The sequence below is a fragment of the Empidonax traillii genome, unplaced genomic scaffold (genome assembly GCF_003031625.1).
Source record: "Empidonax traillii isolate 1590-97213 ecotype Southwest subspecies unplaced genomic scaffold, ASM303162v1 scaffold62:size2133460, whole genome shotgun sequence".
In the NCBI taxonomy this organism is placed as follows: domain Eukaryota; kingdom Metazoa; phylum Chordata; class Aves; order Passeriformes; family Tyrannidae; genus Empidonax; species Empidonax traillii.
The window spans coordinates 126470-154085 of record NW_020955255.1 but is presented as its reverse complement, the minus strand read 5'-3'; the positions used below and the strand labels follow the sequence as shown (position 1 = coordinate 154085).

Sequence of the window (27616 nt, the reverse complement as noted above, 5' to 3'; positions counted from 1 at the left end):
CCCCTTCTATGGTGAACACCTGTTGACTGTTTGCATCTACATTCCCATTGTTAACAAACCTTTCTACACTTATTTCAGCAATGGTTGATTTTAGTAGCTTTCTAAGCATGATCACAAAGGGGCTGAAAGCCACCGCACAGCTCTTCAGTCACATGTCACAGAACCAAGGTACAAAATGATTATGTAGCCTCTTATATTTTTGCCAGAGTGTTTATTTTATAAAGAACACTCTCCGTGAATATCCAACTAGTTTTTATAATCCAGGTATTTCTACTCAACTCATTCATAGATCAGGTTTTTTCTTCTTTTAGTCTAATAAAATGATAGACTGATTCTTGTACTGTGCTATTTCTGCACACCATTTACTGATGAGTTTTTATGCTACCTGATGAGGTTGATTTTTTTATATATACAAATAATAAAATAGACATTTCACAGGTTCTCCCTTTCTGTTAGTTCAGTCATAGAGTTCTCTGGTAGAGAGTATAAATAGTTAATCCTGATATCTATTGAGTACTACTGAAGACTTGCAGTCATTTTTACCTGACGTGACTTCATCCAATTGTCACATTGGCTTGAGACATCATAAATACAAAACCCCCATATTTATCTGCATATGTACATATATGTTCTTATGCCTTGGTTTTAATAACTGACAGTGAAAAATAATATTCAATGATGGGGGACAGAAGTTTTCCTCAGCTGTGAGGCCACCTAATTTGTCCTTGACAATGAACAGCACTATGATTATAGACTTCCAAAATAACTGATGTGTTCATATGAAAGTTAATACTGGACTTCAATACTGTAAAAATAAAATATTTTTCATCACTTTGTTAATTTGGATCATCTAAGAACACTCTGAATCTACACATTTTAGTATTTTAGATATTTTTCCTGCCTATGAATAAGTCTATCTTCTGTTTTTACAATTCACCTGATAAATTTCCTTCTCAAAGTCACACATGCAGTTTGCCTTTTTTCTCACATAATTTGAAACATGCATTTCTCATTATAATTCTGTATTTTGAGAAGGAGGCTATTTTAAGTTGGAAAACCATGACATCCAAGTCTTGGATATGCCAAAACCATGTTCAGAAGCAAATACGTGCAGTGGTTAGAAAGGAGTGTATTAATAAATATCAACAGGCTATTGACGTCCCAAAAATATCAGACAAGTATACCAGCCTTTTTCTCACATGCTATTTCATACAGACTGCAGGGCAAACAGGATCTCTGCTGGGACTTCAGCTCTTCATTTAGACAAATGGACTTTACTGTTAATTGCATGACTGCAGTTTCTCATTCAACCTCTGTCTGAGCTCATGCACCAAATGGCTGATATTTAATTAGCTGGGGATAACTTGCCTAGATTCAAGCAAAATATCTGTGACAGGTCATCGCATAATAATCCAGATTTGTGCTTTATTATTATCACTATGAAGTTGCTTTAAGGAGCCATCGATATTCCAGGAATAGTCTGAGATTTTCACATTCTGACATTTTCATGCCTTCATGCCTGTAACTAAGATCTTAAATAGAGATGTATGCAGGTAGCCAAGAATCTATCATTATCAGCATCGAAATAAAAGTAGACTGGGCATAATGAACATTGTGGCTCACTGGGCACATAGTGAACATGGGCTCTTTGTCTTGCATTGCACACCAGCCAGCCACCAGGCAGCTCCACTAAAAAGCCACATAACCATCCCATCTGTTGATAAATCTGACTTAAGAGGAAGCAGCTCATAGAAACCACAGTCCAGCATTACACTCCTGCAGCTACCTAGCTGGCAACCCAAAACTCGCTTAAGGTCAGAAAGCACAGGCATGTATGGCCTGCAAAATACTATGTAGATGTGTTCATAAACAGTATTTAAAGCTACAGATTCAGAAGAATGATCCTGGTATGACTCATGCAAAACGTGCAAAATTCATTGCCCAAACCAAACACTACAGTGTAAAAGGCAGCAGGAAAGCCAGGGATCATTCAGCGTCATCTGCTACTTTAAAGCCGTGACCTATATCTGGCAGCCAAAGGAAAGACAGCAGAAATCAGAGCTTTACAGCAACAGGAGATTATTAGGCATAGTGGAGAAACAATTGCTTCTTGTAATTACAACTTCAAAGCAGAATTTAACTCTCCCATCTGCACTGTGGATCTCTTTTGTATGTTTGAGTTTATTCCACTATGATCTCCCAGTGCTGTCGCATGCCATCTATCCAAGAGTACTATGTGCTGCTCACATGGGATTTACAGATGGGTCAAAGAGGAAAATTTTGCCCCAACATGAAAAAGCAGAGGAAAAAAATTTTGCACTTGAAGGAAGCTAATGCAAATGTTAATAATTAAAGGGATGCCCTCGATATCATTCAGCTATCCAGCTTTGCTACATCCTACAATGTTTCCCTTTCATAACATCTATGAGGTTCATATATAAGGTGTCTTGTTAGGATTCTAGAAAAGATGTTGCCGTGTTGTCTCACATGGGCTTTGTCCTGGGAGCCACAATTTTCTTTTCTCCAAATAAATTTACTAAAGTAGTTGCACCAATGATTAGAAAGCGTGTTCATGAAATACAAATGTAAAAATGTATTTGTCTTATGACCACAACAATCTTTTAAATGGATGACTGTAAAACAAGCAATGTCCCCTCATCTTCTCAGGGCAGATTTACTTACTGAATAACATGTGAATTCAATACACACAGGAAATTCCCCCAACCAGACATTTTCCTAAGAGACTAGGAGGGAAGAAAGAAGGATATATATACAAACACACACTGCTGCATTTCTGAATTCTGATATGGCAAGCAAAGCAGAACAAAAAACATCTGTCAGTTCCACACAGCAAAGCCCAGCTCCCATATGCCACTCTTTCTCCAGAGAGGATTACTCTTTTAATATGCTGAGTTCACATCATCTATTTCACAATCAGTGGGCAAACCAAAACCAAAAAATCCATCTATATGAGTTACCCCTGATTCATGCACACATTCCCAGAGGAGGCCTTCCTGCAGGGAAATTGTGTGGTGACCAGGGGAAAGCAGGTTTTCTTGGGCTACCAAGCAACGGTAACTGCAACTGCAGCTGCTGCGGCGGCCTCTGGCCAAACTTCTGCTTGCTACAACCACCCCCAGCCACTCTCTGACCAGGGCATCTGCACAGCCTTGCACTCAGCAACTCTCTCTAAATCTTTGCTGTTTTATTTCATACTGCTTTGCAAGTGGGTTTATTCAGTGATACAGCACTGGTCCCTGCTTATGCAGTATGCTTTCTGTTCCCATGGAAGCAGTGAAACCACAGTCGCTGCCTGTGTCCAGCACTTACCAAAGCCTGGGAAAAAAAGCAGGCTTTGCTGCAGAGGGAAGAGAGCACCTGGCTAAGGAGACGATGACCTGCAGTCACATTTTATGCAGTGTAACTTTGCCAACACAGCAGACTTTGCTGGAAAATAATTTCAAATCATGTTTCTAATAACTGTGGCAGCTGCTGTCTGCCTGGCAAGCACAAAGAAAGGTGCTTTCTTCACCTAAAGAAGCTTCACCAGCAATATTTCTTTAAGGGGGCAAGGTCTTGGGTCAAACTGAGTTATTAAAATTCAGCTTGGAATCACCAGGGACACCCACTGATGGCCAAGTTTTCTTTCTTTCTTTCTTTCTTTCTTTTCTTTCTTTTTTTTTTTTAATGGAAAAATAAATTGCTCTTAAAAACTTATTCCAGATGAGTCAGAAAAGGCCTATCCTCTACATCTATGAATTTCATCTTTTAGTTCCCCAACTTCTTTAAATGTTTCCATGAACTTGACTGGTTTTCCTGAAGTTGATTGGTTTTCCTGAAGCAAAGCACAAACAAAAAATATTATGCTCTATGCTCACATGTTGCCATGTTACAGAGATTGCTTGAAGGTGGGTAAAAAAGCTGTCAGTGTTAGTGCAGATGCTGTATATACAACTATCCTGCACACAGATGCATTCATAAGTCATGCATCACCACACTTTCTTGTAAGACTATCTTGATTGAAATAGACAAGTGTTTTCTGATTTAGTTACTGCCAACGCATTTTCCTTTAGGAGATGATATGGATGAGCCACTCACTGTGGTGGGCTGACCCTAGATGGACACCAGGTGTCTACCAAAGCTACTCTATCACTTCCCTGCTCAGATGGAGAGGGGTCAGTTGAGTCTCAAAAACAAACCTAAGTGAAATGCACCCTAGCCATGTCCATACTTGCCCATCACCTTTAGATTAGTGTAAGACAAACATGCCACGCTCTGGGACTGAGGCATTGATTATCCTTTTCCTCCTCTGTTTGACGAGATAAAGGGCAGAAGTTCTTGAAAAGGTCTGTCACTGACAAAAAAGTGGCTGCTTCACTTCAGCTGACTCATAAATAACTCCTCTTCTAACTCCTTCTATCAGTATACTCACAAAATAGTGAGAAAAAAATCCCAGAGAATTAGCACAGTTCTTATGGTCCTTACAGCAGTCACACAGCCTGCATTGCATCCTTCCCACCAGACCCTTCTTTATAACGAGAATTTGTAGAACAGAGGCTGGATACTACCTTGTGTTTCACTGTACCTAACTATCACAGATGCACTGTTTATTGGCAGTACAATGACAAAACTTACTCACTAATAGGAGTTTATCCAGTTTCTAAAGTTACACTACAATGTGAATTTCTCCGTTCATTTTACCAAAGCAGCACCCTAATCCCCCTGCTCTCGCAGAATGAAGCAATCATGTGTGAAACGATTAGTGTGTGCTGATGATTGTTCAAGCCAGATTCATGATTTCACAATAATCAAGGTTCATACGGTAAACGCAAACCTAAGTGGATATCACTCATTAAGACTCTCCCCAATAATAGTTACATATTTGGCAACAGCAAAATCTTACTACGGCTCCTCAAGACTTGCTGTTTTACTTGGAATAACTCACCAGCAAAGTTAACAAAAAGTGACTTTTTTAACTTAAAGGGTGGACCACTGATGGATATGAACCACTACCAGACAACTCCACACCAGAGTAATTTCCTTGAATTTAGTGCTGATAGACAAGCACAAACCTCCTCTGCTCACAGCTCCTCTGCTCCCAGCAACCATTCTAGCCACCTGCACTGCCTGGAATCTCCCACCTTGCCTTTCACAAAGTTACTAACAAGTGCCCTGATTCCTAAACCAGCAGAAACCCTGGAAGTCTTTCCTAGCAGGGTTATGACAAGAAGATGTGTTGGTATGGCAACACGTGTTCCAGCTCTGAAAAGTCTTTTTCAGTGATTTGGAGTCAGACTACAGATTTGCCTTCCACACCTGCCTGCAGGCAGGGAGTACGCTTTTGATTTTACCCTCTCATGAAATGTCTTTGCTTGTCTGCTCAGTGCAGAGCATGGATTGGCATATCCGCTCTGGATAAATGAAAGAACAGCTAGAAAAGAAAAGCAGCTGATGACAATTTTCATCTCCATTGCCATAGCAGCCAAAATACTAGCAACCATCTGAGCAGGAACAGCAGAACAAGAACAGCAGGTTATTTCCCCAAAAAGAGGAGGGACAGGAAATAGACGACTGCTTGAGTCACACTTCTCTCCCTGAACATTAAAGCTAAACACTACAATGCAAGAAGAAACAGGCACAAGACTTTTGTAGACATTATTAATGTGCTACAAAGAATGAAAATGCTATCTTGCACAGAGAACTCCTGCAGGCCTTATCCAGGGTACCTCTCACTGACATCAACAGGAGCTTGCCTGAGAAAACGCTGCAAACTTTGATCCATAAATAGGATCTCAACACATTTCACCATGGAAACAATTGTTCAGGTTAATTCTGCTCCCTTCAAGACTGTAGCGGGAACTGCATCAGATACTTCACAGATCAGAGAAATCACGTGCCGCAGTACTGCACATGGGGTTGAAGAGCTCAGTTTGGCTCAGTCCCAGTCACACCACACCCCCTGACTGGCGCTGAGGCTGGGGTGAACTGTCGTTAGCAACTTGATCTCAAAAACAGTACACCTGCAAGAAAACATTGGTCGTATAGGAATGCGATTCCCAGAGCCATTCGACTACTCCGTTTCAGAAAAAATATTTCCTAGAAACAAGATAAATACCGCAGGCTCCCCACGGAGCATCCCGAGCATCCTCACGCCCGCAGGGATCCTGCCCAGGTCTCTCACGCCCGTACGTCTACCCGCGCAAATCGCCCGCCGCAGCCAAAGCCTCCCGGCCGGGGCTCCCCCCGCACCCCCGGCGCGAAGGAGTTAAGGCTGCCGGGACCCCCGCCCGCCGAGCAGGCTCCTGACGTCAGCCCCGCGCTCGGCGCAGCGCTCGGCGCGGCGGCGGCGGGCGGAGGGGAGCCCGCGGCGGGCGGGCGGCTGCGAGCGGCCGGGGCAGCGCTTGGCCGCGGGGCCGCCGCCCGCACCCCGCCAGCATGTCCGCGAAGGAGCGGCCAAAGGGCAAAGTGACCAAGGACAGCGTCACCCTCCTGCCCTGCTTCTACTTCGTGGAGGTGAGTGGGCGCCGCGCCGAGCGGGCTGGGCTGTCCGCGGGCAGGAGCGCGGGGCCGTTCCGACGGGACTGCCGACAGGGATCGCCTCGGCGCTCGCTCCGCACCGGCCGATGCAAAACCCTTACGTGATGCTTTGCCTCACCGAAATCAGCATCGAAGCCCCCTATGAGGAGCAGTAATAAATTAACCTCTTCTTTGCGGTCTTTTGAAGCGGGAATTATTTCTAAGAATTTCTCGGAAAATGAGAGGGTTGCTCAGCTAAAGTGAGCTATGTGCACAGGAACCTCTCGGGAGGAAGACATGTTTCAAGGAGAGCTGGCTTCCAGGCAAACACCGCTCACATTGCTGTGATAGAATAAAAATCGTGTTCATAAGGGAATGCTTAGAAAAATAAAAATGTTCTCATAATTATAATCACCGGTATGTTTTTGCTGATCCCTGGACTATATGCTTTCTCTATCAGGGCTAAAAATGTCTGTTTTGAAAGCAGAATGAGGTTCTCGGCACATCTTAAAGAGCAAAACCTGCTATGGCTGCTCAGCTGGTCGCAGGTGGAGTTGCAGAGACACTGGCTGCTTGGTGTGTTTCTTGGAGGCATTTAGCATCCTTGGAAAGTACAGTCACTTAAGTGTTTCTCTAAAATCATAAGTAATGTATGACATACCTGTAAGTATGTAGACAAAGGTTAAGCCTAAGGATTTGTCTAATGGCACAGCAGTAAGAGAAAGGTAAAAATGTTCTATGGGTTGAGCAAAGTGTTTCAGGTGACCCCACTAACAGGCAAGAGCTTGAGGCACTTTGAGGAACCAAATAACTACCTGAGAGAGATTGTGAAATAACGTGAAGAACTTAATGGTAAAATATGGTGTAAGTTAACTATAACTGGCACTCAAAAGCATGAAAATATATACAATACTTAATATATAAAATATTAAAATATAAACATTGGGTGAAATATAAAATATTAAAATATAAACATTGGGTGAAATATAAAACAAAAATTTTCTTCTCTCAGGTGCACTTGAAGGGCTTTGGAGGTTCTCTGGGAGGTAGAAGGGGTTGGACTGAGAAGGAGTTTTAGGTACTAGTGGAGTGTTTCTGCTCTCTAAGCACCTGGGCATGGTCAGCTAACACTAAGTAAGCTGCACCAACTCGAAAGCTTTGCAGAGGGTGGTTATATGGAAGCTTCAGGCTCATCCTATCAGTGGAATTAGGCCTGTTCAAGAAAAACCCTTTGATGGAAGAACTTGCTGTGATACATATCTTACATTAGCTTTGCATAGGAGGCAGAGGTTAAGCTTGGAGAAACCCCTAAAATAGGTAGGGGCTTCTTAATTCTCTGTGCTGTCTTTGCTGCTTTGGGTATCCAAACAGGAAGGGAGTCTACTGTACCTCAGCTTGGGCATAACTCTAATGCAGGGGATGATATACAGATCCTGCAAGACACAACAGAACCTATGATGTTTGGTGGGCTGTGCTTTGGCCTGCAGAAAGATGGGAAAAAAGATCCAGAGCAACAGCACTGGATGTGTGCCTGCTGCTCTTAAACGTTGCCTTATATAATATTGATTGCATACTTGTATTTCCCCTAGAAGCTCCCTGCAGCTGTTACGAGGAATAAGACAAAAGATTCTTACACTGATTTCTGTATATAATTCCCACATGAGGCGGGCGAGTTCTCTGCACTGGTGTGGATTCTTAGGACCCTGAGCAAGTCATTTACAGCTACATCTATAAATAGGTGGAGATTTCTTCAACACCCAGTTGCTCTGAGAGAGAGTCAGAGTCCTCAGCTAATGGAATGGTCTCTTAATGAACTTTAAGGACTTCTATGTTATACAGTCACAGGAGCAAAATCTAGAGATTACAAAAACCCTTTCCTACCAAGAGCAAGTTCTAATTATTGAACTGCAAACTCGGGGCCCTTTTTGAAGTGAGAAGTAAAAGGAACATCAGGAAAAAAACAACTGACTGCAATACACTTGAGCCTGACATTGATTAGGAAACTTTTGGTGAGTTATCAGCCCTCTCCCATTACACAGCAGGAGGATTTGAAACCATCTCTCGCCTTTCAGTTGAGTACTCAAATCACTTGAGTGAAAGGGTAACAACAATCCATATGATATTAAGAAACATGTTGCTTGTGTTCCTTGGGTGCACCCACTCTGTGCTTACACACACACACACACTAACTCTAATCAGACTCTTGCCAACGCCTTTCTAAAGATTTGTTGCACAGTAAATGCCAGCACTTCAGCAGCGTCAAGTAAAGGACATGATGACTTAGATTTGTCCGTTTTGACTGGCTCAAAGAGAACTGAAGATTAAGTTGTACCCCATAAAGAGGGATTTAATCAGAGATAACTTAAGTGCAATGAGAAGTTTGCAAATGTAAGGGATAGAGGAGTTCTTTTATGTTTTTTTTTCTTTTGGCACTCATTCACTTTTATTTTCCCTGTCCTGTTCGCAGCAGACAGTCCCTTCCCACTTGCTCTGAATTGCAACAAAAAAAGCGCCATAGCCCATTGAGTTTGCACCTTCAAACAAGAAAATTAGGGTTTGCTGACATTCACTCTCCATCAAGACCTACCTAGGCCAAAGGAAAAGCAGATTGTTTAGAAAACACATTTGAACAAAGTGCTGTTTTTTTCTCATGAATGCTATACAAAAAGATAGACTTGGAAAAAAAGATGTTGGCTTGAGGAGGAATTCCAAATTTCAAGTGGTAGGAAAGGGATGTATTCATGTTATACAAATGAAATATATTTCAAAGAGTGAAATAATTTATCTAACAACCAGTATAATGCAGGCATGCAGAACTTCAGAAATAGCAGCAAACAAATGCAGTTCTGCAGGGCTTTCAGCTATTAAGATCCTTTAGAATATGTTATGAATGAGACTAACTCCTATAAACAAATGTGTTTAGTGGCAACAACTTCAAGAGTTGGATAAAATGTGGTTACACAGAATATATGCAGGCCAACTGCCCTGGAGAAGAGGAGACTGAGGGGATCTTCTCATTGCAGCTTCCTCATAAGGGGAGGTGGAGGGGCAGGCACTGATCTCTGCTCTGTGGTGACCAGTGACAGGACCCAAGGAAATGGCCTTTTGGCCCCTGTCAGGGGAGGTTTAGGTTGGATATTAGGAAAAGGTTCTTTCCCCAGAGGGTGTTTGGGCTCTGGACCAGGCTCCCCAGGGAAGTGGTCACAGCACCAAACCTGACAGAGCTCAAGAAGCATTTGAGCAATGCTTTCAGGCACAGGATGTGACTCTTGGGGATGGTCCTGTGCAGAGCCAGGAGTTGGACACTGATGATCCTTGTGCATCCCTTCCAACTCAGGACATATTCTGTGAACTGATGGATAATTCAAACTAGCAGGTTTTGCCAACAAGAGGTAGAAAACCAATATGCCCCTCTTAAGATCATTAGTTATTCTTCATTTATACAGGAAAAGCAAAAGGAGAGTCGGGCTAAAGCTTTGACAGACATAGAACTGTAAAGGAAAGAAAATGAAGAAGAATGTGGATGGGTCATTCTCTAAAAACATCAGAGGCAAATAAATAAGTATTATGAAGTAAATCTTAACACATTTTCACTTACATATTTGCAAGTTTTGTGATTCATAAAATAACTTGATGATTTATCCTATGTCTCATAAGAATGCTTTAGAGGTTATTTTAAAGGACTGGTAATACTTCTGCTTAGCAGAACCTCTGATTAGCACACACTCGTTAGAGCTGAATAATTTTAGATTGCCTTGTGCATACTTACCTGAAGGATGTGGTAATCAGCACTGCCAGGCAGTTAGGCTTGTTTTACTCCTAATTATGCTTATGGTATTTTAGGGTTCTGTAGACTGTATGGGTTATCTGAATTTCATTTGCATAGCTGAGAAAGACGGAACTTCCCATGAAAATTCATAGTCCCTCTGGCCTTGTGGGAATTACTTTTCATGGTAAAAGGTCTACATGCCTCTGGGAGAACTTGAAGATGAGCATTCCTGGAATAAGTTTTGCTTTTTGTTAACTGACTTTGTTTTCAACATATTCAGAATGTAACATAATTATATTCACTTGGAGAAGAAAAATCAATGTCTTGCATTTTAATATGAACCTGGAAAACTTCCAGAGTTAGGCAGTTTCCATTCCTGGTAGAATGGTCACACTTAGGAGGCAGGACAGACAAACTTTTCTTCTTAGTGAAGGAAAAAGACTGTCTTCGCTCATGCTATCACACTAATAAACTCTTGGTTTAAATCCTGTTTTCACAGAAGTTGCAATAAATTTTTTGACTTCAGTGGCATTACTGCTTCATCCAGTGCCTCTGATGTGGGAATGCAAAAGGTCAAGGTGTTGTCAGTCTGTGTGACATGATGTATTTATTCTCCAGCTAAATTGTGCTCCTATGGCACAGCCTCCATCTGTTGGTTGCTTAACTTCCAGCTACTCAAATCAGAGATATTTCAGACGATGTCCTTCGTGCAGTTGTAATTTTCCTTACGTTATCTTCAGACTCTTTTTATGATGCATGCATACAGATACAGGCAGCTTCTTTTCCTGCATTTTTCAGAGCTCAGCCAGGCCTTAATCATACCAGGGTTGTTTTGAAACACTTCTTTGAGTACTGGAAGACCACTTATTTTTCTTGTTCCCTAAAGGAGTTGGAATTCTCACCAGCACAAGGCACAAAGATCTATTATCACTGTAGGACTCCAGGCTGCAAAACTGGGGATGTCATCAGCTTCCATTGAAATAAGCGCATGTAGAGAATGGCCATGGCATGTAGAGAATCTGTGTCTCAGCAACAGATGCTTTATTTCCTTTTGTTTCTAACTTACACTGACAGAGGTGGGTTTGAAACATCATTGGATAGCTCAGTGCCACTTCTCAGTTACATCTGGAATGTTTTTCAGTTGCTCAGTCATCCATGACCCACAACATTTAAATGATAGTCACCTTTAAGTCACATATAGGTGTGACTGCAAGAGGCCCAAAAAGCCAGAGGAGTGCAGTGATTGGAATAAGAGAAGAGGAAGAGTAGGCTGTAGGACTAAATCTTTCTTCCTAAGAGCATCATGTTTGAATCTAATGTAAGAATTAAGCTATACTGCTGTGCCTTGAAGGCACATGTAGTCATATTTCTCTCCAGATTGCTTTTCTGTTATACTTAACTGGGATGGGGGGGGCACACCCCAAAAAACCCTGCAGAATATGAAATTATCTCCATACTGTCAAAGTAGGATAATACTTTCCAAACACATGGCTTTTTCTCTGAAAAGAGTCAACCATGTGTGAGAGCAGAGGAAGAAGGAGAAATACACTTAGCTGTCTGCTCATTGAGCTGACCTTGTCAATGTGGCTGACTCACAGAGGATAGATGCCAAATTTTTTATAACACTGCATTAGAGACCAGGATTCCCCAAATATTAAGGAGCTGTCTGAGGCCTGAGGAGGCTGCTATGCTCAAAGCAGCTATATAAGTTGTTGGCCAAGTCATCAATGTTAGATCCTCGACGTCACTTCTGTGCTTATAGAAGAGCTATACAGACTGCACACTATCAGCTTTTTAGCGGGAGATGACCAGAAAAGGGAGCGAAAAGGGAGGTGTCATGCCTGTGCCAAGGCTGTCTTGGGAGAACAAATGCAATGGCACAAGTTAGATGTCTCTTCTGGTTTTGGCTTTGTGCTTGGCAAGTGTAGAGTTTGAGTAGTTCTTAGTGAATGAAGGCCCTGCTCCCTTTCCAGTCCAGCAACATCCTCTAATACTTCCAGTAGTAAAAGAAGGCCTGAACATATCAGAAATTAAAGGAGATGCATTCTTCCAAATTACTGCCTCTTCCAAAAACTGATAACCCCTCCTGTGATTTTTGTCTGTATTTATTAAAAATCTATTACTCTGCAGCCAAAATTAATAAAACCCAAAGTATTGTGGAACCTTAACATGCACAGGAGCTGAGCTGTTAAATTGTTTCTTGACTGATGATCTATCACTTAAAAGTTCAATTTGTTGGGAGTTCTAAACTGGCAAAACAACATGGGAGTAAGTCACTGGAGAAAGGCTGGCACCCACAGGATTCATTTCTTTTTTGTATATATGAGAATCAGCATGTTTTAGAAAGTACAATAATGTGTAGCATTGTGTAGGGACTGGCAGTTTGCCCCTTAGAGATGGGGATTTTGAGGAAACTTCTAGCTGAAATTTGGTAACACTGACCTGCAAACAAACACCTTTTTTTGAAGTGCTCTTGTTCTTGATTTACCATAACCTTGCAGTGGGAGCATAAAGTGAATTTTGTAATCAACAGTATGTGCAATATCCTAAATCTTATTGTGTGTAGTTATTCATTGACTATAACTATTCATTGATTTAATTAAACAATAATAATAATAATTAAGAGAATGATTCATCAATTATGTTTGAAGTCACACTGAAAAGAAACGCATTAGTGGTATTTTTTGGATTCTAAATTTTTGCCTAAGGATTTACTTTCTATTTAAACACATATACGTAGTTAAATAGAAATATTTGCAAAAAATTTTAGATTGTTCCTACTTGAAAATATTTTGTTTAACAATTTTTATTTTGTTTGTCTCTCCCTGTGTAATTGCTCCTTCACATAAATTTATAAAAAAATGAAAAAGCACTTTTAGGATTACCATCAGCATGACTGAGATTTCTGAAATAAATAAGAATTATATCACTGATATATCAGCTCTATTTTTGGTCTTACACATACTGAGAGGTTTCTATTAGGAACTGGTAAAAGATCAAGACATTTGATACTGGTTGTATTTTCCAAAGCTAGACTCTAATTGGCAGTCAGAAATAATTAAGTTAAATTCTAAAATCAATGCTGGAAAAATGGATAACTTCATTTTCCAAAATGGTAATGATAATAGATTTCGATGACATCTGGGATTTGAAATTAAATCAAACAGTGTTAAGTTTAGGAGAAGAAAGATCATTATATCATGTCTCTGCATATGAGTTCCACAAAACTTGGATAATGGTGAAGTAAAAATCCTTTAGAGAAAAGACTTAATTCCTTGTAGCTTTTGGGGCAGATGAAACTTGCATCCAAAAAAGGGACAAGAAGCAGCAGAAACTTGAGTTCAGAGAGAAAAGCAAGAAATCTTTATACAGATGCAAGTCATACACTTCTGAAAAGCCTGAATGCCTTCTCTTATAAGCCTGAGGCATTTAAGAATTAAGTTTAGAACATAAAAATAAATCTAAAAACCTGACTTTTATGTTAGGTGCATCCCCTGCTCTATAACCATCCTATGCTTAGTACTCTCTTCAGAGAGTCAGGAGTTCTCAAAAACAAGAGAAAATGGCAGAATTTAGGTGATACCGTTTCTTAATATTGACCTATTATGGAAGGATTTCAGTCATGGTTATGACCTCAGTATTCATTCCTGTCAGGATAAGAGAGACTTAGCCTCTTTCTGTTCTCTCCTCCTGTCCGTTGAGAATTTCACAGCAAAGGACAACAGCCAGGGCAGTTGAAAGCTGCAGTCACTGTTAGTAGTTGGCTAAGAGAAGGAATACCTTGTTTCCTCCAACCCATCACAGCCCTCTTTCTTATCTCATCCATCTGTTGTGCCCTGTCATTTAGACCATGAATTCTTTGGCACAAGGACTAACATCAATGATAAATTTAATAAAATCTTCCACAATACCACAGCCTTGCCATGGGAACTCGACATAGTTATTAAATACACCATCCTTCTCCCAAAGACTTTTGGCTGGTATTCTTTTCATTATGGGAAACCAATGGCATTCATTACCTATCTCCCAGAAAACAAGAGAAACATCAGGAGACGGTTCCCATGCTCGGGAACCCCTTGCTTGCTGTGAACGAGTTGCAGAACAACCTGAGGATCTGAGGATTTCCTGGCCACCCTAGTCTGAAAATTATTTACACAATATGAATCATCCAAATAGTGTATTAGGTATCCCTTAACTCTTTTTTTGACAGGTGGGCTAGTCGTACTTCTTTATTCTACATCTGGCAAATCATGTCTTGACTTCTCTGAAAGCTACATAAGTGCTACTTCTCTCTTTTCTGCCACCCTTTTATACAGGCAGGTAAAACTAATCAATTCCACAGCCTCTGTATTTGCATCTGGTCTCAAGGAAAATCACTCAAGTCATTGAGCAGCGACCTAAATATTCAGCTATCGTTACAAGAGAGGCATTTAATTTTTCCCCCTATTTATTCTGACTGAAATGTGGGCCAAGCTTCTTTTTACTTTTGTAATCCATATTGAAAGAGTGTCTACTGGTAGCCACCATGGATGAGATTGAAATGGTTAATGGCTTAAAGATTTTTAAAATAACTGACTTTTGTCCACAGTAGCAAACTGTGCAAAGGCGCAACTGCTCACCAAAGCCCGCCCTTCCCCAAAATATGTCCACTCTTTGTACTGTGACAGGACTTTGAGATAAGATAAAAGTGTTATTATTGTCCAGTTATTGCAGAAGAAGAAGGTATCACAAGTGTGAGAGACTGGAATGCTGATGGGTCAAACAGTCAAGGTGCAAAGTAACCACCCAGGTGCTGAGAGCATGCAAACTCACCACCTCAGGCTACAAGCTGGGTGTTGAACAAGATGAGGAAAGAGGCACATCCTGTGAGGCGGGATAGTGTTTCTTTGTCCTTACACAAATGACTCTGATAACTGACTGTGATAACTCTCCTCATACCAGGACCTTCACAGATAGCCTCAAGGTATCCATCTCTGCCAGTGGGCAATAATGGATTCAGCTGTGCTGATGTAACAGGCAACTGTGGCATCTTAGAAGGTATGAAAGACTCCTGCAATGTCCCATCATCTGGTATTAAATCATCCAGAGTAAAACTCCTCTGCCCCAGGGGAGGTACTGGGGGCATTTCTACCGAGCCTAAATGACACCCCTATGAACTCTGTTTTGTGGGCTTCCCTGTGTGGATCCAGACTGCAGTCATCACTTTGACAGAACTGGGACTCTGACCACCAAGAAGACAACAAGAAGACGACCAATGGGACGCCGTTGGAATCCATGGAGCAGTGATGTTTTTTCCACTTAATCTGTCTCTCTGTCACTCTCTTTCTGTCTCCCCCTCTCTTTTCCCGTTTCTTTCTCTCTCTCTCTATCTCACTTTACTGTTAAATAAAGATCCATATGGTCTCATTTGCACCTTAATTTGGGCAGAGGCATCTCTCCTATAATTTTAATAACCGGATCATAACACACCAACACAATGCAACATCGCCACATGATCTGTATTTTAGTTCACAATAAGAGATAATGTCTGTCTATGCATTTAATAAAGCAAAGGTCACAGAACTGCAATATACAAAACAGGTTCAGACATTTGAGTATGTGACCTTCCATGGTTGAACTCTCACAAAGCCCATGAGTTTTAAGATGTTACTCTCCTGAAGATAAATAGGGACTCTTTGCTTAGTTAAGTGCTTAGAAATACAAGAGTTAGATATATAACTAGCAGCGTACAGTTTTGGAGAAACAGAATTTATAGAAGCCAGGGCTTCCCAGGTCCCATGCACTCCAATAAGATTTTCATACTAAGGCTTGACCTTCCAGTGACCCATTTGCAAGACCTCTGCTGTCATACCAGGCCTGTATTCCTGCATTACAGAGTGTGCAGTGTGGTGCAGTTGCAGATGTAGGATAAGAGATGGGGCATATACTGGTACTGGAGACCTCAAGGTTATAAACAACTCACCCAGTAATCAGATAAAGAAATGCAGAACTGCAGCCAGCAAAACTGATTTAAGGGGTAACAAAGAGAACAAAGAACAGTCATCCAACATTACTGTTTTGGTTTTTCCTTCACTGTGTTAGCATACAAGAGGTTTTCTCCTTACAAGATCTCTGGGTATTTACATCCTAGTTGAACTCTTGGGAACAGAGAACATCTTTTGTCATGCTTGGACAATTCCTAGATCAATACAGCAAAAGCTTTTAAAATATTAATAACGTAATTATTATTAATAGCAAAGTCCTATAGCTTAATAAAGGCTTTTAACTTACAGTTTAAGAAAACAGCAGGAGGAAAAAGAAAAAAAAAATTAAAAAAAAAAAAAGACCATAAATCAAACTTTTCCAGCAGCTATGCTGCTTATGGTTCAAGGCTCTAATCCAAACAGAGTTTGACCATTTGAGTCAAATTCTACATTTACAGATGTAAAGTACAAGATAAACAGGGATCTTTCTCCATTAGCCAACCAAGGAAGAGTATAAAGAATTATTAGTTAAAATATGTGAGTTGATGTTGGGGGTTTTTTTATTCTAATTAGGAACAGGAAAATTCCTCTTCCATTTTGTAATTAAAACAATACACATTCTACCATCTAATTATATTTGACATTTTCAAGGTGTTGGGAGTTGAAGTCTATAATTACAGAAATACTACTGCCTTAAGCAGAACACTTCATAAATATTCATATATTAAATAGCCAGTTATACTGTTCAGAAGATTTTAGAAAGATTTATTTTTGCTTAAGAAATGTTAGACTTTAAGAAGATGCATTTAATATTTGTGTTTTTAAAAAGATTGGAAGAAAAATGTCCTGTGGGATCTGACATACTGCATATAGCAAATTGACTACAAACCTATTCATTAGTATTGTAAGTAGTTACGTTGGAGACTCATAGTCCTTTAAAATTATTTCTTTTCTTTTAGCAGAGTGGGTAATTATAGTCAGAAATAATATGGGAGTCCTGTAGTGAAGTCATAAGACAGTAAAATGCAATTCTTACAATTCCTTGATTTTGTAATTAATAATAAAATTATAGCTTACATACAGTAGTTTAGAGAGAAGTTATCCACATCTTTTATTTTAGTGTCTCACAATAAAATGCCACTTCACATATCACCTATTTTTGATAGTTGAATATTGCCATTTAAAACAATTGCCTTCCTAAGAATCCCATGATAAAAGTGGAGTTGGACTTGTGGGTAATGCATAGCCTATTGCTCAAAGAAAGACTCCCTTTCCTGATATAGGAGAAATGGAAAAATACACACTTAAGGTGAAACTCTGAAGGCAAGGTGTTCATGAGTGTGCCTGCTCTGTGTTTCCATTCTAGGAAATGAACCTGTGGGGACATCCTGATAAAAGAGCGTAATTTCTGAAAAGAAGGGCAACAGGCACCCTGCCTGTTTTGTCCATTTAGTTGAGTGGAATGTTTGTGTTCTGTTCTAAGATGCTTTGCCCCACGGGGCATGGACCCTGGCTAAGTCATTAGTTATGACTTTCAAATACTTAGTGATAAAAGACGTTGCAAATGCTTCAAGAGTTAAATATGGTGCGAAAGGGAAGTTGCAGTGTGTGCGAGTTCAAATGCTGTGCAGAATTTCAGTGTCCAAGCAAGAGCAGCAGAGACTCAGTGTGAGCTCCCTGCACACCAGGACAGCGTGCACTGTGGCAGCCTTCCTTCAGGAGGACACTTATCCCAGCCAGATCCATAGTCTCTGTGCTGGCAGGTGTTGAGAGAAGGGCACCCAGGATCTGAGAGTTTAGGGAAGTTCTCTTCCCTCATGCACATCTGTATAGTGACTGGAATCAGTCTAGCCCATGTTGAGTAATCATGTATGCTTGCTTTATGGTCAATCAGGGGCTGCATCCAGCAGGAAATGAGGAGCAGTATTATATAATGCATCCAGCTATGGAGCTGGACTTCTTCATATGGTGGGCAGGAAGAAGGACTCAATAATTATTTCATACATATTTATGTCAGATTATGTAATAGTTATGTATTCACATAACGTGTGTTACATATTGTGTATGTTATATGCTATACAAAGTGTGTATGTGTAATACAGTATTATGAATGAAAATAGATACATACATGTTTGGGTTATATATATATACACACACTACTTACTGAAGCAAACTTCCTAGATCCTGGTGTTATTTTTATAATGCTCACAGCACTTAAGGATGCCAATACACATTTCCTCTTTCTGTGCAACCACAGCCTCTATACTACGTGACATGACAATGCAGTCAACTTGCACATAGATAACCAGACAAGCAAAATTCTTCCATTCTCCACCTTCTTCAGATTTTGCTTGGAACGCTTTGAATACACAACTTACCCTCTTTAAATGTGTCCTTCAGCACATCAAAGATAAGCTGTTCTTTTAAACAAAAACTAAGTCATATTAAAAGATGTTTCAGTTAAATTTAGCTAGAACCCTCCTTCTTTAATCACTCAGTTACATTTTATGCAAAAAAAGCCTACATTTTAAAATACTTAAATGCTTCAAAATCTGTGCCACTTAATGCAAGAAACCATTGTCCCTCCGCCATGTAGAGCAGATTTTATTAATCATTTTTCTGAAACACATATCGATCCCATTTTACTTCTGCTTTTTTTATTGTATTGTAGAATGGGATGAATAACTTTGATTTTAATTAATTGGTTACTTTTGTAAATGTGAACTGAACATTGCAAGAACAATATGATCTAAGTATGCCTGAAATTATGTTACGTCCATCCTTAATTCTCATAATAATCCTAATTTCTCATAACCATAGGTACCTTCATTGCAGTAGAAACACTGGGAAGGAGTCATTGCATCTTCGTGGAGGAGCAGGAGGTTCTTCTAGTGTTGCCTTATTCAGGGAGGACTCTGGAAAATAATAAACAAAATGTATTTCTGAGCATTTACTAAGAGGATACAGAAAATAATCATTTCCTGCTGGTCACCTCTGTATGCCCCAACACCCACCCTCAGGGCAGGGCTGCCATCTCTGTTCACTTACAAACCAATGGCTTTAAAATGTCTTTTTGCTATTTCTCTCGAATTACTTCCTTCAACAGAGACTTACTGGTTGAATCTGTGCTTTCTGGAGCTGGTGGCAAGCAGGGGTGAATTTGTCCCCAGAAGGGCCAACTCTGCTCTTAATAAATTACTGGAAGTAATTACGAAGGGTAAAATCACTAAATAGCAAGAGGATAAAAGACCATAGTCGTCATGGTTCCAAACAGACTGAGTCTTGCCAAAGTTAATTGCTTTTTTGATAGAATTGCAAAATGGATGTGCAAAGGCAGAAAGCTATTTTATCACGTATTTAGATTCTAGGGAAGCACTGGATACTGGTTTTCATTAACTATTACTTTGAAACTTAATGCAAACTGGCTTTGATGTAATGACTGTCATACACATGACACAGAGTTGCTCAAGGACTAAAAAGAGTGATTGATGAACAGCAGAATGCTGAGGCCCCACATGGGAGATTTCAGTCCTGGTACTTCCTTTTTCAAAAAAAATTAAAATCAAAGTTTGTCTATTAGTGATTCATAGATGAAAAAGATAAATTATGTGTGCTGAAGATTGGACTGGGTGTTTTGACTAGCTTGGTAGAAGACATGCTTATTGATATCAACTGAACAGTATAATATCTCTAGAGAATTAATTATTTAAAGATAATAAAATGGATATGACAGGAAGCAGTGAGATGTAAATAGCAAGCATCACAGAGATTTATTAACATACTGTGTTGTCTTTGCAAAAGCATTGCTATTCCATTTCCAAACAGTAATTTGTTGCTTTCTTCTCTTCTAGTTGCCCATATTGGCATCTTCTGTTGTTAGCCTTTATTTTCTTGAACTTACCGATGTCTTCAAGCCAGTTCACTCTGGATTTAATTGCTATGACAAGAGTCTGAGTATGCCATACATTGAACCTACACAAGAGTCTGTTCCCTTCTTGATGTTACTTAGTCTGGTTTTTGCTGGACCATCAATTACGGTAAGTTTGAGGTGCCACTGTCACTTAATAAGGATTTCGAACAGTTTCAGTTGGCATAAAGAAAATAGCTGCTTTGGTTTTGGTTAAGCTGCAGACTCTCATCCAGGCTAATTACCTTAGGATTTAAAATTTGTCTTTCATTCTTCTGTAGCAAAAGGAGACACACTCCTTAAAACACCCCCTGTAGCACTTCATCTACTTTCACTATTCTGATTGTGGGCATTAATATTAATTTTATTCACTATTCTGATTGTGGGCATCTATAGTTGGGTGAGAATAGCTTGAATCACTCCGTTACACTCTGTAAATACTTGAACTTAATAGACAGGACATCTCCATACTCTGAGATACAAAAAATTCAAGATTTTGTTGGAAATAGCCCTGAATTTGCCACTTTTGTTAGAACTAGCTTTATTTGATAAGAAGGTATATCAGTCTTGTCAGTGAACTCAACTCCATTTTCCTGAATAACACTGGAACACTCCTAAATTGCAAGTTAGTCATTAAAAGGAGGCAAAAAGGGGCCATTTAACCATTCACCCAAAGGGAGGAGATGATTCCAGCAGAATAGAAATGTCCTATATTATATGAGCCATATATATATATATATATATATATATATAAAAGAAGGATTCATTTTGTCTGCTTTTAGCAGTTCAGACAGGAAGCTTATTCTCACACCACTCCTGTCTGGCAAATGAAGAGAGAAATTCACCTTGAGTGGGTGATTCCATGCACCTAAAAAGCTGAATCAACCATTTGAAAGGATCTCTTCTCTCCCCTGACAGCAGTGACTACGCATCTCAGATAGGTACTTCTCAAAGGCCAGCCGCAAATGTATCTCTGCTGCCAGCTTCTCTGAATTCCCTTACATTCAACTAGTTCTTTTCTTTTATAATACTATCCAATTTTCAGTTAAAAAATTCTATAAAAGGTGATGCCTGTATAAAAATCATCAAGTGCTGTTCTCTCTTTGCTTTCCAGAATGTTTTTTCTTTATTTGTCTTTTTTTTTTTTTTTTTAAACTGAGCTGTTCTTACTCCGTTTGATTTCTGTGCTTTAGAAATCATTTTCGAAGGATTCTATACAAGCAGCAAGCTAAAAATTGCACTCATTTAGGAACTTGGAGCTAAGACTCTCTGTGATCCTGGTGCAAATGAGTGCTGCAAACACCAAATACTGTGATCAAAACAAAACTTCGGTATTGCGGTTTGGCTGGATTTCTTAAGGTTAGGCAGCGTTTCTGTTAACAGCAAAGTGGACTTTTCTCAAACAGCTACAGAAGGAATCTCTCTACGCTCATTTGGGCCATAGCAGAGGGGTAAAATCTGATTTTTACTTCGGACAGTTTATGTCAAGCCTAGGTCATATCAAACACCTTAAATCAAGATAAAAGATGCCCATTTCATTAAGGGCTGTGATTACAGCTAAATTATTTCAGCGTTGCATGAAGTTTTGCAATAGAAAATGTCACTCTTGCTTGAATCATTCTACCAGCAGCATGGAAAATTGACCAAAAACATGCCATGTGAGGAAGGAACTCAAACCCACACTTGAGCACGTCTATTAAAAAAAAAAAAAGTTTGTTAAATAAAATAAATCCAGAAGCTTCAAAGTAGAACTGGCTAAAAGCTGAAGGCCTTAGGAAGGTGTAATTCATTAATACTGGTGTGAGCTTGAATGCAATGCATGTATTAGTTGAAGACTGGGGAGTGACAGTGCAAAATACACAACTTCCTTCAATAAAGGCATGAAGGCATTAGCTCCTTATTATTCAAAGTAAAAAACCTGAAGTAAAAAACTCTGAGATTTTTTTGTCCAATTGGTCCCTTTTTCTTTAGAGAAATAGGCCAGTGAAGCTCAGTGAAAAAAAATTACGGTTGTGCCATTATCATCTTACAGAGTTTAGCATTTTGTAAATGAGTTTTCATTAACATTTCAATTATTGTACACTTTATAAAACATGTAAAATATAGAAAAGAAAGCATGAGCTATGTAAGAAATTGAGGATCCCCAGTATATCCAAGTCTGTGTCTACACTTTAGATACTGCAGGAGGTCATCAAGACTCAATAAAATACAGGTGTGATTAAGCCACATTTAAAATATTATCAAAGAGTGTAAATAAGGGGAAAAAAAATTCTGTGTGAGGAAGAAGACAAGCAAATTCCAGTCTCAGTCCCTCCTTATAGCCGTATATAAATATTAAAATTGGAAGTAATTTTTTCTGTATTATTGTTGTTGATATAATAATTTTTCCCATATATAAACTCATTCACTTTAATTAATTTTTTATTAAAAAAAAATCTAACATTCTATAATTTATTTTTCCAAGTCATTATTACAGAAAGATTTGTGTGGCTTTGGGGCTTTATGTTGTGGCTTTTTCCTTTGGGCTTTTTAGCTCATTATTAGTGAGTAGCAAATGCTTTTAAACAGGCCTTTTCTGTAGCCCTGAAGGGTTAGAAAAAATAACTACCTGTATTATTGACATATGTCTTATAGTTTGTGGCATAGATTAAATTTTGTATATGTATTCACAAACCACAGGAGACTTCAGTGTGGAACAACTGGACTTGAAGAAATTACCAAGATGGATGTTTTAAGTCTGGAATATAGATATACCTGAATTGCAACATGACTGCCATTTGCTTCAAAGAACTCTGAATATGATCCTCTGACAGATTTTCTCTCTAGTTATTCACTCAGAAATGTTAGGACCAGTTATTTAATGGTATCAATGTAGGTTGAAACTCTCTATCAGCCACTGATAAAAAACCTGCTTAAAGGTCTTTTCTAACAGAGATCATCAGGAAATTAGATCACATTAATCTGGGAAATCAATTCATGCAAGAGGAATTCACTGCTGGCAGTTTCAGTCCTACTGTCTCCTCGATTGGAGGAGTTTGTTTCTTTGGAAATACCAGCCACTGAATTTTCCTTGGCATGGGCCTTGTAGTTTCCCACTTGTTTCCTCTATCACACAAGCTAATACATCTGTCTGCTGTTTTCCCTGTACCAGACATTCACTAAAGCTTGGATAAAAACTATTAGAATGTATCAGGCTTTTAAGTCTGAAGTGCTGCTAATTTCTCTGGGAAGTTTCAGATCTAAATTGATCCAGTGTAGACAGATAATAGTGAACATAGTTCTCAGCTAATTAGAATTCCTTGAAAAACCCTTACCATTGACTTTTCAATGTCATAAGACAACTTTCAATACTTCAGTTTTTCTGGCAAAGAAATTTCAGTTTATTAAAACTTTAGCTAAAAATAGAGTTAGACTAAGCTTGTCCATTTTACCTCCCTTCTCCTTGGGTGAGGGGTGTTAGTGTGGACAAACTTCACTGGTAATTACAGCAGATTCAGCATAATTCAGATGCTTTGGCATCTCATTGCATTGTAAGCTTTGTGCATTGCACGTATTAGTTTTCAATGCAGCTGTGGCTAGGCAAGCTGAACCTCCTGTTAGTGGTGAGAACTGCCTCATTAATTTCAATATTTCAATCCAGCCCTCATTCTGAACTTTGTACAAACCCTGTACAGATTTCCAAGTTGTTGTGCTATTGAACAAGGTAAACAATAAAATCTGAGACTCCAAATGTGTAAATAAGTCTGGATTTTCCAGCAAGTAATGCCATTTTTCATTCATATTGTTCCCTTTATAAACTGTTGCCTAGGACTTTGGTCATAATCTGCTTTGCTTGGTGTGGTCAGAGGGACCATAAGGACAGAACTTTTTCTGCTGCTGTGGATCTGGTTAAAACCCTAGCCAAATTAAACAAGTTCAGAAGAGCAGGCTGTCATGTAATTAGAAGCTGCTAGGGATTGCTAGGCTTGCAGCCAAGACTGAATGCTAAAACCACCTCAGGAGCACTAGGATATTGCAGTGGCTCTGGATTATTTTAGAGGTGAGATTTTACGATTATTGCTTTTTTATTGTAGAAGCATTAAGCTTCAGCTGTAGATCAAGGCCTGGAACCACTGAGCACAATATACTGAATGCTATTTGCATTTAATTTCAGGCCACCTCCTTGCCTGCCCTCACTCAGGCTGAGTTGCATTGCTTTATGTTCACATATTGATACAAGTCTTTTAAAGGGATGACATTGGTTGTGCTACAGTTATATTTCAGCCCTTTAAATTCAATCAGGATCTTCTGAGTAAGTGCTACTTTTAATTTAATGGCTCCTTTGTCATTGCAGATAATGATAGGAGAAGGAATTCTCTACTGTTGCCTGTCCAAAAGAAGAAATGGGATTGGAACAGAGGCCAATATAAATGCAGGAGGATGCAACTTCAATTCTTTTCTTAGAAGAGCTGTCAGATTTGTTGGTGGGTTTCAGATGTTAGTCACAAAGTAGACCTTTCCACATACATTTAATTTTCACCATGCAGGTTTCCTTCTCTGAAGCAGCCTTTCAGAACAGAACTGTCACGGGCATACATCTTCTTCAGAAGATGCAGCCCTGTACTCAATAATGCAGCATCTACACTCTCTGTTTTCCCTTTTCTCTCCTGTACTACTGTCAGTATTTCTAAAAGAATAATTTGCTTTTCCTTCCCTGCCCACCTTGAACGTGCTGCCTTTTAATGATTTCAGTGTATAGTTTCCCCTGCCTGTCTTCAGGGCATCATAAGGATTCAACCCACCTGTCACAGTATTCAGCCTGACAGTGAAAACTTGTCAGAAACTCAGTAGGTTTGACATTCTTTTTCTGGAATGTGTTTATCTTCCTCTCAAAAAGGGCTGGAATCTGGCAACTTAAATGATAGAGGAACATGTTAGATTGGTTTGTTTTACTTGGTTTTAATTGTCATTAATGAGGAACTGTACTTGAAATAGCAACTGGACTTTGATTCCCTTCTTACAGTTAATTCCCTGTACTGATGAGAGGCTAAAGGAAAGGTTTACTCTGTTTCAGAAATTCATTAGAGAGGGCAGCCTGAAAACCTGGTAGGACAGCTCTTCACTGGGTTTCTGTAGTCGTGCAAGCAGTAAGGTAGTGGCAGGCAAGGCTATACAGTCTGTGACCAGCAAAGCACCCTCTTGAGAGCAGCAGTGAGGAAGCAAGCAGAGGGTTGGTACATTCCAACATGAGCAAGGATACCCCGTGTCCACTTCTCCTGTTTGGTATTCCTTCACCAAAAAGACAAGTTCAAAGACACATGAATTTCATTCCTGATTCATAATCTGAATTAGAAGATTCTTTCACATTTTAATGACTATAACATTCTTTCAATTTTAGGATGAAAACCAGATTTATCTATATGAACACAAGTAGGGAATTCTGGGAAGATCTTTAGGAGAAATGCATTTGAAAATGTTCAGGAAAGCAATTGCATCACTTCAATTGCCTTGTGAATTTGCCATTATTAATCAGACAGAAACACTGATGAAATAGACTTAAATATTTGGAATAGTGGCAAGGACACATCACTCAGAAAATATCAGAGGTGTGAAGGTAGTTATCACCAGCTAGGGATTCTGTGGTGATAAAAAGAGAACAGGTCTTCTGAGCAATGATCTGATGGGCAGCTGTCCATGTTATTCAAAGCTCATATTCCAGTGGGAAAGTACAAGGACTGGATGAGCACACGTGCTCTCCTCAAATAGTTGGCTATCCTTTAGTAAGTTCAGAAAACTTCTTTCCAAATTGAAGCAGCTCCAGTGTAGTTCACTTTTATGAAAGGATGTTGGAGGACATCAAGCCATCAAAACAAAATACTAAGTATCAACAGGAAGAAAGCAAGCATAAATTATCGTATTTTTTATATTAAAGAATTCAACTCTGCAACAAGCTTTCATAAAAAAACCCTCTTATTCTTGAGTTAAATTCAAGTGTAGTGACACAAGCCAACAGAGTTCTGTTGAATGCATTTTGCACAATTAATAAATCTAATTAATGCACATAATAAAGTTAACAAGCTGTGTTGATTTCTTTCCTAGGTGTTCATGTGTTTGGTCTTTGTGCAACTGCTCTTGTTACTGATATTATACAGCTATCAACAGGATATCAGGCACCATATTTCTTGACTGTTTGCAAGCCTAACTATACATCCTTAAATGTATCCTGCGCAGAGAATTCATATGTTGTGGAAGATATTTGCTCAGGAACTGATCTCAATATTATCAATGCTGGAAGGTTGGTTCTATCTTTTATTATCTACATTTTTAAGTATTCTTTTTTTTTTTTTTTTAATTTTTTCTGTCCCAATTTCAAGATTTTTTTTTCTAGTTAAAGTCTGAATGAGTTTGTCAGTTTTTTATAACAAAGGTGAGTGCATAAATGTCTTTTTAGTGATGTTCAATTTTCTTTTTAAAGATATTAATCTAACACTGGGCATATATTTTCCCTCCTTCAAAGGAGACAATTTCCTATACAATTATTAATATGTATAGCATCTACTATAAGAATTATAGTATAAATTCTACAGTCCTTGAGGTTAATTTGACTTCAGTAGTCTGAGTTTGTAAGGGACTTGTTCTGAGATTCCTAATGGCCTTCATTTTTCATTTGTACTTCCCAGAAACTTTGGCTCCAGAAATTTGCCTCTAGACTACCCTAGGAAAAGTATAGAGAAGAACACATAATTATCCAGCTGATTACATGAAATCATTTCTCTACAACATCCTCAAATATCCAGTGGTCCCTATTGTCCATCTTTCTCTCTATTTATCTTCAAAGAACCTTTTCAGTCATTTCTATTCAGATCTCCAGTGAGGTCTCTATCCTCTGTCATTTCTGATGTTCTGACTCAGTATGACTCTTCGCTCAGTATGACTCTTTCTCTGCCTTGTTCTCCCTCTCCCCATCCTCATGCATGAGCATTAGAGTGATACACTGTCATCTGAGTTCAGGACATGTTTTCTTTGAGACCTTTGTTCACCTTTTCAATACAGAACCATACAAAAAAGCTACATACTTTTAGCTTGAATTATTTTCATTTTAAAGATAACAAATAGAGGAACAAAAGCAGTGACACCATTAGAGAGTTCAGAGAGTGCATTTGGTCTATGGTTGCCCTGACACACCTTATATCCATAAAAATACCATCAAGTTAAGGTTAAGTTCTGAGTGGTACTAAAGTTCATAGAATCAAATCTACACATTAGCTCCACAGAGACTGTAAGTAGATTTATACTTCACTAAAACCTGCACAGAGTAAAGGAGTTGATTAGCTATTATAAACATTTACTTTATTTTCATGTCTCTATTCGGTCCTCAACCCTGAACTTGTTCCCAAGGGATACAATTTGTGAAAGGTTTGTTCAGGGAGGAAAAAAAAGGAAGAATTTAGGTCCGTCTCTAGAAATAAAAAAGGAACCCTG

At 39.2% G+C, this 27616-nt stretch overlaps 2 protein-coding genes across 3 annotated transcripts in view; one reads left to right on the top strand and one right to left on the bottom strand.

Moving 5' to 3' along the window:
- The window catches only part of PLPPR5 (phospholipid phosphatase related 5), a 151958-nt gene extending 126900 nt beyond the window's left edge, over positions 1 to 25058 (bottom strand). For both annotated transcript variants that reach the window (XR_003570776.1, XM_027879923.1), the window contains exons 1-2: positions 24937 to 25058; positions 19073 to 19163 (exon numbers count right to left, since the gene is read on the bottom strand). Coding sequence is in view for 1 of the 2 variants with exons in the window: in XM_027879923.1 (XP_027735724.1) it covers positions 19073 to 19078 (6 nt within the window). In the remaining variant the exon portion in view is untranslated. The remainder of the gene's footprint in view (positions 1 to 19072; positions 19164 to 24936) is intronic.
- The window catches only part of PLPPR4 (phospholipid phosphatase related 4), a 31025-nt gene continuing 9773 nt past the window's right edge, over positions 6365 to 27616 (top strand). Inside the window, exons 1-4 of the mRNA XM_027879918.1 lie at positions 6365 to 6513; positions 20100 to 20285; positions 24489 to 24618; positions 26234 to 26429. Of these exons, the coding sequence (XP_027735719.1) occupies positions 6436 to 6513; positions 20100 to 20285; positions 24489 to 24618; positions 26234 to 26429 (590 nt within the window). The 5' untranslated portion in view covers positions 6365 to 6435. The remainder of the gene's footprint in view (positions 6514 to 20099; positions 20286 to 24488; positions 24619 to 26233; positions 26430 to 27616) is intronic.